Source organism: Erpetoichthys calabaricus, chromosome 1 (assembly GCF_900747795.2).
Source record: "Erpetoichthys calabaricus chromosome 1, fErpCal1.3, whole genome shotgun sequence".
NCBI lineage: Eukaryota > Metazoa > Chordata > Cladistia > Polypteriformes > Polypteridae > Erpetoichthys > Erpetoichthys calabaricus.
This window is the reverse complement of record NC_041394.2, coordinates 292,107,540-292,121,039: the sequence shown is the minus strand read 5'-3', so window position 1 is coordinate 292,121,039 and position 13,500 is coordinate 292,107,540. Positions and strand designations below refer to the sequence as shown.

Here is a 13,500-nt window from a genome sequence, read left to right as displayed (position 1 = left end):
AAGTTTTGTTATTGATCAACTTTTAAAATGCTGATCTGTACTATAACATTGTAATATATTAAAGATTATTTTGGATGGCAAAGTGTTTTGAAATTGATAATTCTCTCTTTTCATTTTTTTATTGTAATGTGTTTAATTTTAACTTGTATTTATTCATTGTTGAATTTCCTTTTAAAATATTACAGGTATCTATAAGTGTACTTTTACACATAAGAAGCTAGGAATTCCCAAAGAACAGCTAGCAGGAAAGGTTATACCCCATCTCATTCCACTAAGCATAGATAATAACCTGAATCTGCACCAGGTGAGTTTTTGGCTTAATGAGTTTGTTTTATCCATAAACGACAAATTGATGTAAATTCTTTTATATGAAATGTATACACCATTCATTTATATATACATTTTTTTTTAAGTTGGCTAGGGTGAAAGAGTGTAAACTTCATAAAGTACATGGTGTCATGTGCAACTGTTTTGTTAAGTAACAAGGTTAGAGTTTTAATGAAGACTGATTGTTTTGCTAAACATATTGTGTTACCTAAAATATCTGAAATATCTTTCATTTGATGTCTGAAATTAAAGAAGTTGTATTTTTTGGAACACTAATGGGAGATAGTTGTACATGTATATACTGCACTATCCCATAACCCTCCCTGACTGTACTTTCCTTGTGCAAGTATTACACTGTTTTCTGACTCTTTGATATTCCTGCAGTGCTTTGTCCTCCTACCTCTCATCATCTGTCCTGAGCTGCACTAAGCTGAACTTTGACAATAATTTAAGAATGTGTGTGTGGGTGAGGTATACACATGAAAAGAGTTGCATTTTAATCTATCTAAACTTCTGTTCACTGCTTGCTACCTATTTCTACCCCCACATGCTCAAACTTTGCTGTCCTTATAAAAAAAAGCATTAAACAGTTTAGATAAGTTTAACCCCAGAAGTCTGCATGTTCCTGAACTTTCAACTGTTCCTTTTATAACCGAGTTCTGTTAATTTGAGTGCTCTCATGAACAGCCATGGCTTATGTAGTATCACAAGTAACGAGAGTAAACAGGTTACAGAGCTGAACACTTCTACATTCTAATTCTGCTGCAGTTCCTCACTTGGAAAAAGTCCAAATAAACTGCTGACTTTCCTACAATGTCCTGGCCACTATTGGAGCGATTTTATAAATATTCTGACCACATACCAAGTGCTCTTTTAAACACTTTGGAATACATCAGTTTTCTGATACATACGTTTCTGATTCAGAATTCAGATGTGTCCATCCCTGTGATGTGCAGCTACTAAAGGGTGACCCAGTGCACCTTGACCTAGTTACTCATTATTGTACATTAAGCTTTCAGCCACATAGAAATGCTAAAACAGGAATTACCCTACATCTGCTTTCCCTAAAACACAAATAGGAACCCTTCCTTTCTCCCGCAATTGTATTACTGGATTTCCATGGGAAATCAGCTTTGTGCTTTATGTTCCAAATCTTTAGCTTAATACTTTTTTAAACTTTGTAAGTATTAAATATCTCCCTCTATAATATAGTAGTAGTAGTAGTAACATTATGAACTATTACATTATTTACATCATGATGTATTTTTTTTTTTTCAAAGTCTCACCCAAGGTAAGCCAAATGGTACCAGTCCACTGTGACTTTTCTTGAATTGTAGAAAATGGACTGTACATTGCTTATTTAAAATGTTGAAATCTTGTTTTTACTGTCTAGTTCAGTTCTTATATAAGTGTAGTTAAAGATATGCTGAATCGAGTGGAAGCCGAGCACAAGACCAAGTTAGAACAACTACACTTGATGCAAGAACAGCAAAAGTGAGTAACTATCTTCAGTTAATATTTGACATTCTGTTATAGTTTATTTAATCAATTTAATGAGAGCACCACATAAAGAAAAATATTTTATGGAGCAGTCAAAAAAAGCCATTCTGCAAAAAACATCAAGTGGTGGTTTATTTTAAAGTTAGTTCAATGTGTTTGACTGTTGATTAATATTCCACAAATGTAATGACCATCCAACATATTACAGGTGAAGAAATCAAGGAGCAAGGCTTGATTAATACTGTGCAAAGGATTTGCTAGGCATGCTCATCAGGAATCTGTAACTACTAGTTGGGTGCAGTGTCTACCACAAACTTGATACACAAATAATGTCAGTAATTTAAGTAACCTATCTTTGTACATTCTGCTTAATAGGGGTATGGACCTTACTAATCATATTGGCAAACCAGAAGATACCAAGACTAGCCCAAGTGATCAGGTACAGACTGAGAGATTTAATATTGTGCATATTATAGAAACTGAAAATTTATTTGTAAAGCATTTTGATTAGTCATTCAGACATGTATTCATAGCCTTTGGACTAAACTTTCCAAAAGTAATTTGCAACACAATTTTATTTTTGTTTGTGGTTTACATTTTTTTTAGAATGTCATGGGAACACAAAGTACAACACAGGGACATTTTGGTTTATGTCAAAAACAGATGAATGAAAAGTCAATAAGCTTTTTTGTCTGTTGCATTAATCAAATTTGAGAAATGTTATTTTTATTTGAACAACATACATGGGATGATCAAAACATTTTAAGCCTAAACCTGATAGGGGTATTCCTTGGTGCTGACTTTGTTACTGGCCAAACATTAAATCCTGTGTAATAGAATATGTGAACATCAAGTTTCTAGCAAGTGTGAAAACCACAGTTTGAGTTATAGTTTGAGTAAATGAGTTACAACAATTATAGAGAAAGTTGTGAATATCTATACTAATTAATAAAAGGCAAAGCCCTCACTGACTGACTGACTCATCACTAATTCTGCAACTTCCCGTGTAGGTGGAAGGCTGAAATTTGGCAGGCTGATTCCTTACAGCTTACTTACAAAAGTTAGGCAGGTTTCATTTCGAAATTCAACGTGTAATGGTCATAACTGGAACCTCTTTTTTCACAATATACTGTAATGGACGGCAGCTCGATGGCCGTGGGAGGAGGAGTTGAGTGTCACGTCATCACGCCTCCCACGTAATCACGTGAAAAGACTGTGAACGCAGTAGGGAGAAATGAAGGAGGAGCCGCAAAGAACAAAAAATTCATTAAACAATTGAGAAGGGAGCGAAACAATAAGAAGCGAGCGAGTAAAGCATACAAGCATCTTCATAAGGGAAACAAAGCACGGTGTAAAACGTAAGTTTAAATTAAGTTTATAGAAATGCTCCCGCTGCGGATTGCAATAACATATTCGCGAGATAAAAGAACGCAGTAGGGAGAAATGAAGGATGAGCCGCAAACCGCGAAGAACAAAAAATTCATTAAACAATTGAGAAGGGAGCGAAACAATATGAAGCGAGCGAGTGAAGCATACAAGCATCTTCATAAGGGAAAAAAGCACGGTGTAAAACGTAAGTTTAAATTAAGTTTATAGAAACGCTTCCGCTGCGGATTGCAATAACATATTCGCAAGATAAAAGTTTAATGAGAAGACACGAGGTATAAACGAACCACACGCCGTAGCGCAACGTTAGGGGCTTCACCTCTGGCGCTGACGTTCGAGATTCGATTACCGAGAGCGGATGCAGTGAGTGTGTACGCCTGATGAGTCCAGAATTAGGGAGAAACACGTGTCGCATACTCTTTGCATTATTTGAAAGTAAACTATTAAAACCATTCTATGATCTGCTTCTAGGAACAGAAAGAGGGCACGTGGCGGACGTAAGGCGACTTGCTGACAAACCATAAGTGTGACCTGGCAGGTAACCACCCGTACAATCAGATTGTGATTCAGAAAACGAATGCCATGAATGTAATTACCACGATCTACATACTGTCAAATAAACGAAACACACGCCGTAGCGCGACAGCTGTGAAAAGGGAGCTTCACAAAAAAACAGATCCTTAACAAATTGTTATTGGTATATTTTCGATCCGTTTAAAAAGGTTTTCTTTTCTTCTTAATAAAAAATTAAAAGCAGTACTTCGCCGCAACGAAGCGTGAGAATTTGGCTATATATATATATCTGCTTCTCGCAATTAAAAGAGGGCACGTAGCGGATGTTAGACGACTTGATGACCAAGCATAAGCGTTACCTGCCAGGTAACCACCCATACAATCAGATTGTGATTCAGACTAGGAATGCAATGAATGTAATTACCCCGATCTACATACAAGGCAAAAGTCTTACAACATTCAAAGATGATGGTTTGGGATAAGTACACCATGGAACATAAAAGAGCTTATGAAGCCTTGAACCGAAAAAAGCAAGATCTCAGAGATCGTTAAAAAAAAAAAAAAAAAGGAGGTAATGTCGTTTTACTCGCTGTAGATTTTAGTCAAACATTACCAGTTATTCCACGAGGGAGACCAGCAGACGAACTCAACGCGTGTTTAAAATCCATGCTTCTCCCACGGTCAGTTATATGTCGCGTGTTCTCGGGTAGGTACACCAAAAAATGTATACATTTAAGCATGTAATGGGCAAAGAAAAAATGAGGTATACCCGAAGGCACTGCAGTAGTACTCAATGTAACTTCACTCCTTAAATGTTAATGTTTTACTGTTTAATAATTTATACGCTTCTTATATGTTGTTCAAATTCTTTTATCAAAATACCAGGTGACAGCGCAATGCACGATAACATGGAGTGAATACACCATACGCATCCGCCCACGGCTGCCCTGGTGTGCGCAGATAGGAGTTGATTCTACAATAAAATAAAATAAACATAAAAAGAGTAATACAATCATCACCCATAAAGCGGATAGCAGACGTGACGTACTATATGTGTACCAGATTTCAAGTCAATAGGTGAAACGGTTTAATAATTTATATTTATATGAAATGTGCTTCTTATATATTACTTCATATTCTCATATGATAATGATGTTAATGTTGTTTATATTGATTTCTATGTTATTGTAAGTGCATGTATGTGTGTATATGTATATATATATATATATATATATGTATATATATATATATATATATATATATATATATATATATATATATATATATATATATATATATAAAATATATATATATATAAAATATATATATATATATATATATATATATATATATATAAAATTATAGAGAAAGTTGTGAACATAATATAATTCACTAAGCAGCCGACCAGGGCACACAAGACAGCCATGGGATATGCACGACAGAGCCACTCCCACCAACTCTAAGACCATGGGACGAGAACACCTGACCGCCTGCCTGACTGTTACCAGCATTCACCACAATGTACTGGAGTGTAAAACTATCGCAGCTGCTAACTCACAAACTGTCCTTATTCCCCGGCCCGCGTACACCCTTGCTCTCGAGGCATTCACACTGCCTGCTCACATGTTCAGTCTCTCCCTGTGCAGCGAGTGAGCCAGAGAGAGAGACACACACACACACACACACACACACGAGAGAGAGAGAGACGGCTGGACTCATAAGGTAGGAAGGCAGTTAAAGAATGCACCGGGCTTGATTTTGTTTTCACTTCTGTTTATAGCGATCGGTTCGTAGCGTGCATTGTTGCAATGTTACTTTTCTTGGTGGTTTATTACAGTGATCCCTCGCTATATCGCGCTTCATCTTTCGCGGCTTCACTCCATCGCGGATTTTAAATGTGTGATTTTTCACTGCTTCGCGGATGTCTGCGGTCTACAGTACGTGTGCTTCCTCAGTTGATTTGCCCATTTGAATTCAAACAAGGGACGCATTTGAATTCAAACAAGGGACGCTATTGGCGGATGGCTGAGAAGCTACCCAATCAGAGCCTTCGGTTAAGTTCCTGTGTGCTGCTGATTGGCTCAGCGACGGAGTGCTGCATTAACCAGGAAGTCTAATCTCACTCATTCAGCATTAACGCACGTTACTGCTACTGCTGCAAGAGCCGTGTCCAAGCGCCAACAGAAGATGCAAATGATTGCAGAAAAGGTAAAAGTTTTGGATATGTTGAAGGAAGGAAACAGCTACACCGCTGCAGGACACCATTACAACATCAATGAGTCCACAATTCTTTTTATTTAAAAAGGAGGAAAAGCATATAAGATCTACGGCCGCAGTGTCCTTTAACCAGGGTGCAAAACAAGTTGCAAGTGGACGTGATAAGGCAGTAGTCTGGATGGAATCTGCTTTAGGGATTTGGATTGAAGAGTGATGGAAGAAGTACAACGGCGGTGCTAAATAGTCGCCTGAAGAGGCTCCTTTAGAAGAGCTGTAACGCTATCCTTTGTAGTGCAGTAAAATTAAACTCATCGCTATCGGACAAGTCGTTGTGTCATTGTTGGTGAGTAACCATAATTAATTATTTACGTACAGTACTTATTACATGTACATAGTTTAGTGTCACTGTATGCAATTTTTCTTGCATTGTACGTATTTATTGCTGGTGGCCTGTCTTTCGTAATGGCTGTAACATATGTGATATCGGAGACGCTCGATATATTTAAAATAATATTTAGGTTTTACTGTATGTAAACTGTGTTTACATACATAATTTCAACGAATCTTACCTAATATCTAAGAGAATACAAAGGGTTTATGCTGTATAATTGTGCGTGAAATGTTTATAATAGTGTGGGAGAGTTTATAAGGGCTTAACATATATAAAAATAACCATATAAACATATGGTTTCTACTTCGCGGATTTTCTTATTTCGCAGGTGGCTCTGGAACGCAACTCCCGCGATGGAGGAGGGATTACTGTACATTACGAATGTTTCAAATGTTCATTAAAAAAAGTGTTTCTCAACTGTGACTCCGGAACAACTCCGTACGTGAGCTATATTAAGCGTCACCAACTAAGACTTGCTACACCTTAATGAACAAGTACTGAAACTTATCCCTGTCAACGAAGTAACTTTCACCAGCGTTGCCTCCATTGTCACAGACAATCCCGTAGACCAAGTTTCATTCCCTGAAGAATTTCTTAACAGTCTTACTCCCACTGGCATGCCTCCGCATAAACTCAAAATTAAAAATAGTCGTCATGCTTCTCAGAAACCTCATGCCAGCAAGAAGTCTCTGTGATGACACTAGACGGACTGTTGCCAGCATTCACCACAATGTACTGGAGTGTAAAACTATCGCAGCTCCTACCTCACAAACTGTCTTTATTCCCCGGATATCCCTGACCCCATCAGATTCAAATTTGCCTTTTACTTTTACACGCAGACAATTTCCTGTTAGATTGGCCTTTTCAATGACAATTAATAAGGCACAGGGACAAACTTTCAAAACGATATGCCTGTATCTGCCAAACCCAGTTTTCAGTCACAGACAATTGTATGTTGCTCTCTCCAGAGTTCTATCTTTTCATTCACTTACAGTCGTATCCTCAAACCCACCCCATTTGGACAACTGTGTTGTTCAGGAAGTGTTCACCCATCAATACATAATTATGCGGCGTATGCTACGCCGTGGGTTGGCTAGTTTTTATTAAATCGGTAAAGAAAAATGCTTACTAATAAATAAATATGAGAAATTATAGTAGAATTTGTACATTTTTTAATTTGAAAATAAAGTAACATTAAAATTTCAATTTAGTATGAATTAACTTGGAGTTAATTGCATGTAAACACAAATAACATGTTTACATGTGCAGGAGACTTAAATCTGGCCTAAAGCACAAAGCTCAAGACAGGAAACAGGTCTAAACATGGCACTAATTCACCAAAGAATCCAGTCGTGCATCATAAACTGAATGTCAGTGAGGATGTGGAAGGAGCACTAGAGCACAAAGAGGAAGTCTATAGAGAATATATAAACTCCACACATGCTACAGTGGTGTGAAAAACTATTTGCCCCCTTTCTGATTTCTTATTCTTTTGCATGTTTGTCACACAAAATGTTTCTGATCATCAAACACATTTAACCATTAGTCAAATATAACACAAGTAAACACAAAATGCAGTTTGTAAATGGTGGTTTTTATTATTTAGGGAGAAAAAAAAATCCAAACCTACATGGCCCTGTGTGAAAAAGTAATTGCCCCCTGAACCTAATAACTGGTTGGGCCACCCTTAGCAGCAATAACTGCAATCAAGCGTTTGCGATAACTTGCAATGAGTCTTTTACAGCGCTCTGGAGGAATTTTGGCTGACTCATCTTTGCAAAATTGTTGTAATTCAGCTTTATTTGAGGGTTTTCTAGCATGAACCGCCTTTTTAAGGTCATGCCATAGCATCTCAATTGGATTCAGGTCAGGACTTTGACTAGGCCACTCCAAAGTCTTCATTTTGTTTTTCTTCAGCCATTCAGAGGTGGATTTGCTGGTGTGTTTTGGGTCATTGTCCTGTTGCAGCACCCAAGATCGCTTCAGCTTGAGTTGACGAACAGATGGCCGGACATTCTCCTTCAGGATTCTTTGGTAGACAGTAGAATTCATGGTTCCATCTATTACAGCAAGCCTTCCAGGTCCTGAAGCAGCAAAACAACCCCAGACCATCACACTACCACCACCATATTTTACTGTTGGTATGATGTTCTTTTTCTGAAATGCTGTGTTCCTTTTACGCCAGATGTAGCGGGACATTTGCCTTCCAAAAAGTTCAACTTTTGTCTCATCAGTCCACAAGGTATTTTCCCAAAAGTCTTGGCAATCATTGAGATGTTTCTTAGCAAAATTGAGACGAGCCCTAATGATCTTTTTGCTTAACAGTGGTTTGCGTCTTGGAAATCTGCCATACAGGCCGTTTTTGCCCAGTCTCTTTCTTATGGTGGAGTCGTGAACACTGACCTTAATTGAGGCAAGTGAGGCCTGCAGTTCTTTAGACGTTGTCCTGGGGTCTTTTGTGACCTCTCGGATGAGTCGTCTCTGCACTCTTGGGGTAATTTTGGTCGGCCGGCCACTCCTGGGAAGGTTCACCACTGTTCCATGTTTTTGCCATTTGTGGATAATGGCTCTCACTGTGGTTCGCTGGAGTCCCAAAGCTTTAGAAATGGCTTTATAACCTTTACCAGACTGATAGATCTCAATTACTTCTGTTCTCATTTGTTCCTGAATTTCTTTGGATCTTGGCATGATGTCTAGCTTTTGAGGTGCTTTTGGTCTACTTCTCTGTGTCAGGCAGCTCCTATTTAAGTGATTTCTTGATTGAAACAGGTGTGGCAGTAATCAGGCCTGGGGGTGGCTATGGAAATTGAACTCAGGTGTGATACACCACAGTTAGGTTATTTTTTAACAAGGGGGCAATTACTTTTTCACACAGGGCCATGTAGGTTTGGATTTTTTTTCTCCCTAAATAATAAAAACCACCATTTACAAACTGCATTTTGTGTTTACTTGTGTTATATTTGACTAATGGTTAAATGTGTTTGATGATCAGAAACATTTTGTGTGACAAACATGCAAAAGAATAAGAAATCAGGAAGGGGGCAAATAGTTTTTCACACCACTGTATAATCGGGCACAAAATGATTCGAACATCATATTTTGGATCCATAAAGACGCACTATTAAACATGGTGCTACTTTCCAACCATAAAGCATAAAATCTGAAAAGACAAAATATCTTTCTGATTGTCATCTCACCAAGAAAGTAAAACCTAACCAGTTTACAGTTTTTTCTTACAACTTATATTAGGCCAGGAAAGAACACTTAATATGACAAGAGTGTGACCAAAAAAATACAGTTACATACTACATGTAAAAATAACACATCTCTGCTCAAAGAGGTCTGTGATGTACACACAACTTCCCTCCTTTATTTAGCAACTTTAACTAAAGTCAGACGCAGCCAGGCATCCTGGAAAGGCTTCTTATCGGCATAAACGGTTATAGACTTACTCCAGAGTAACATGTGAGGACTGTTTTAAAAGCTGGTGGGCTTTCAGTTATCTTATTGGAAAACAAATTCAGGCTGACATGGATTTATTGACAAAGAAATTGTCCTGTGAAGTAATCACTGCAGCTTCAAGGGGCGGCAAGCCTATATGCCATATGGAGCCAAACCTCTAGTCTTTGGAAAGCTAATAGACTGGTAATTTCAGAAACTGGTCAGGATACCAACCTGCACATCACTTTGCTATGGAAACGTTTTAACTGGATAAATGCCTGCTCTGTAAAACACAGATGATCTTGGTTATTGAGTGAAGCTTCTTGTGCATGTGAAGTAGGTTGTATAGTGGTCAATTTGAGAGAACAAAGAAAATCATGGAATATGGCATTTTAATAGGAAAATAGTTAACTGCAAGTTAAACCACAGATAATCTAGTGATTTTATGCACAGTCTGTAAAATTTGCCTTATTGTCTGAGTGACTGATGAATACTGGCTGAGTTTAGTGTTTTGAAGTCCAAGCATTGTTGAACTCCATTCATTGCTGTCATTGGGAGTGGATTTTCAATTTATGGTAGTCTCCTTTGGGAAAATCTCTATGTACAGCTCACAGATGACACTTTAGATTTCACAAATGTGAATCACATGCATATATTCCTGGTCAGTTTATGGCATAGAGATCTGTATCATCCAGAAATTAATGCAGTGTGCAACATGCTTAAATGAATGCAGTGAATATGTAAATAGTAATACACCAGAAACTCAAATTTGAACAACAAACAAAGAATACAGGTTTTTACAGCTGTTTCTCTACCACTGGTCACAAGTGTCCATTTCTGCTACTATTTTGCTAATAGTGTAATACACCTCACAAAGTTCTGTCCAAATGTGATATTTTACCTTTTTCCTCACTTCACTCATTTCATCTAGGGGGATGGTGCCTACAACCATCTTTGAATTATTCCATTTGTTTCACCAAAGGGAAGCATACAACCCAATATATTGGTAGGCACTGCTGTGAGTGTCAGCCTTTCCAGCAGCTCCGTGTACAACTTTATATTTCTACCTTTTTCTTACTAATTGGACATGGACTTTTACACGCCGAGACTCGTCTATTCAGGTAGTCCACTTCAAGCGCTGAAAACAAAGGCCCGTGCCGGTGTAGTTCCCTATTTACCTGACGAGGTAAGAAGACAGTATTGTGGCAGCAGAGCCGGCGCTAAGCTAAAGGCTAAGCAGCTAGCAAGAAAGTGGCAATACAAGCCTTCGGTGCCTTCTGTGATCCTGGGAAATGTGAACTCACTACCAAATAAGATAGATGAACTGGCTGCACTGGTGAAAAATGTCAGGACCTACAGAGAATGCAGTTTGTTGTGCTTTTGTGAAACATGGCTAACGACTAGAATCCCAGGTGCTAACGTGGAGCTACCCGGGTTTAGCACAGTTAGAGCGGACAGAGACACAAATACCTGTGGGAAGCGGAAAGGAGGAGGACTCGCTGTCTATGTGAATACAAGGTGGTGCAACCCTGGACATGTAAACGTCAAAATCTCCACTTGCTGCAGGGACATCGAACTGTTGGCCATAAGTCTGCGTCCCTATTACTTGCCCAGAGAGTTTGGACACGTCATTGTTTTTATTGTTTACATCCCTCCTCAGGCGGACGTGGAGACAGCGGGTGACATCATCCACTCTGTTGTTCCTAAACTACAAACACAGCACACCGAGGCGCTTGTGCTAATCTCTGGAGATTTTAACCTTGTGACGCTGGACAAAACATTACCTGCCTTCTCCCAGTATGTGGATTGTAACACACGGGGAAATAGGACTACAGTAATCCCTCCTCGATCGCGGGGGTTGCGTTCCAGAACCCCCCCGCGAAAGGTGAAAATCCGCGAAGTAGAAACCATATGTTTATATGGTTATTTTTATATTGTCATGCTTGGGTCACAGAATTGCACAGAAACACAGGAGGTTGTAGAGAGACAGGAACTTTATTCAAACACTGCAAACAAACATTTGTCTCGTTTTCAAAAGTTTAAACTGTGCTCCATGTCAAGACAGAGATGACAGTTCCGTCTCACAATTAAAAGAATGCAAACATATCTTCCTCTTGAAAGGAGTGCGCGTCAGGAGCTGAGAATGTCAGAGAGAGAGAAAAAAAGCAAACAAAAATCAATAGGGCTGTTTGCCTTTTAAGTATGCGAAGAACCCCTGGACAAAGCAGCTGCAAGGATGTACAATGTAAAGGTAGTCTTTCAGCATTTTTTTAGAGGAGCGTCCGTATCCTCTAGGCCAGTGTGCGAACAGCCCCTCTGCTCACACCCACTCCGTCAGGAGCAGAGAATGTCAGAGAGAGAGAGCGAGAGAGAGACCGAGAAAAACAAACAACCAAAAATCAGTACGTGCCCTTCGAGCTTTTAAGTATGCGAAGCACCGTGCGGGAAGCATGTCGCTTGACAAAGCAGCTGCACAGAAGGGAGCAACGTGAAGATAATCTTTCAGCATTTTTAGACGAGCGTCCGTATCCTCTAGGGGTGCAAACAGCCCCCCTGCTCACACCCCCTCCGTCGGGAGCAGAGAATGTCAGAGCAAGAGAGAGAGAAAAGTAAACAATCAAAAATCAATACATGCTGTTTGATCTTTTAAGTATGTGAAGCACAGTGCGGGAAGCATATCGCTTGACAAAGCAGCCACATGTAAGCCCAGCAAGGATGGCAGCAATGTGAAGGTAATCTTTCAGCGTTTTTTGAGGAGTGGCCATATCCTTTAGGGGTGCGAACAGCCCCTGTGCTCACAATATATTTGAGGAGTTTTATTTAATATGTAATACGCGCTCTGGTTGGGTAGCTTCTCAGCCATCTGCCTATAGCGTCCCTTGTATGAAATCAACTGGGCAAACCAACTGAGGAAGCATGTACCAGAAATTAAAAGACCCATTGTCCGCAGAAATCCGCGAACCAACAAAAAATCCGCGATATATATTTAAATATGCTTGCATATAAAATCCGCGATAGAGTGAAGCCGCAAAAGTCGAAGCGCGATATAGCGAGGGATTACTGTATTGACCTACTGTATGCAAATGTTAAAGACACATACAGCTCCACCCCGCTTCCTGCGCTTGGGAAAGCAGATCATAGCCTGGTTCTGCTTCAGCCTCACTACAAACCAAGAGTGAGGGAGCTACCTACAACCACACACTCATTCAGGAAGTGGTACCCTGAGGCAGAGCAGACTCTGAGAGAGTACTTTGGAACTACGGACTGGGATATCCTGCAGGGATCATATAGTGAGAACATTGAGGAGGTTGTTGACTGCACTTCTGACTACATCAACTTCTGTATGGACATTGTAGTTCCAGTAAGAACAGTACACTGCTATGCTAACAACAAGCCATGGATTACAAGTGACATCAAGGGCCTTTTGAACCAGAAAAAAGGGCTTTTTAAAGCGGTGATCAGCATGAGCTCAAGCGAGGGGAGGCGAAGGAGCAGTACAGGAGAAAGCTGTTGCAGAATAACAGCATGAAGGAAGTGTGGGATGGGATGAAGATCATCACTGGCTGCAGCTCGAAGTGGGGTGCCACCATCAAGAGAGACGTGGAGAGAGCGAACCTTATGAACAACTTCTTTAACAGGTTTAACCCACTCTCACCACAAAGTACTGCATCCTCCACCCATCCTTCAGCTGATACCAGCATAGGAGAGAGTCCCACCCCCACCCA

The 13,500-nt window shown here is 39.5% G+C and overlaps 1 protein-coding gene across 4 annotated transcripts in view; it reads left to right on the top strand.

The window, feature by feature from the left end:
* scyl2 (SCY1 like pseudokinase 2) overlaps positions 1-13,500 on the top strand; it is a 64,100-nt gene that overhangs the window by 37,165 nt on the left and 13,435 nt on the right. For all 4 annotated transcript variants that reach the window (XM_028816688.2, XM_028816680.2, XM_028816693.2 and 1 more), the window contains 3 exons: positions 186-304; positions 1,721-1,821; positions 2,203-2,266. In XM_028816688.2, the coding sequence (XP_028672521.1) occupies positions 186-304; positions 1,721-1,821; positions 2,203-2,266 (284 nt within the window). The remainder of the gene's footprint in view (positions 1-185; positions 305-1,720; positions 1,822-2,202; positions 2,267-13,500) is intronic.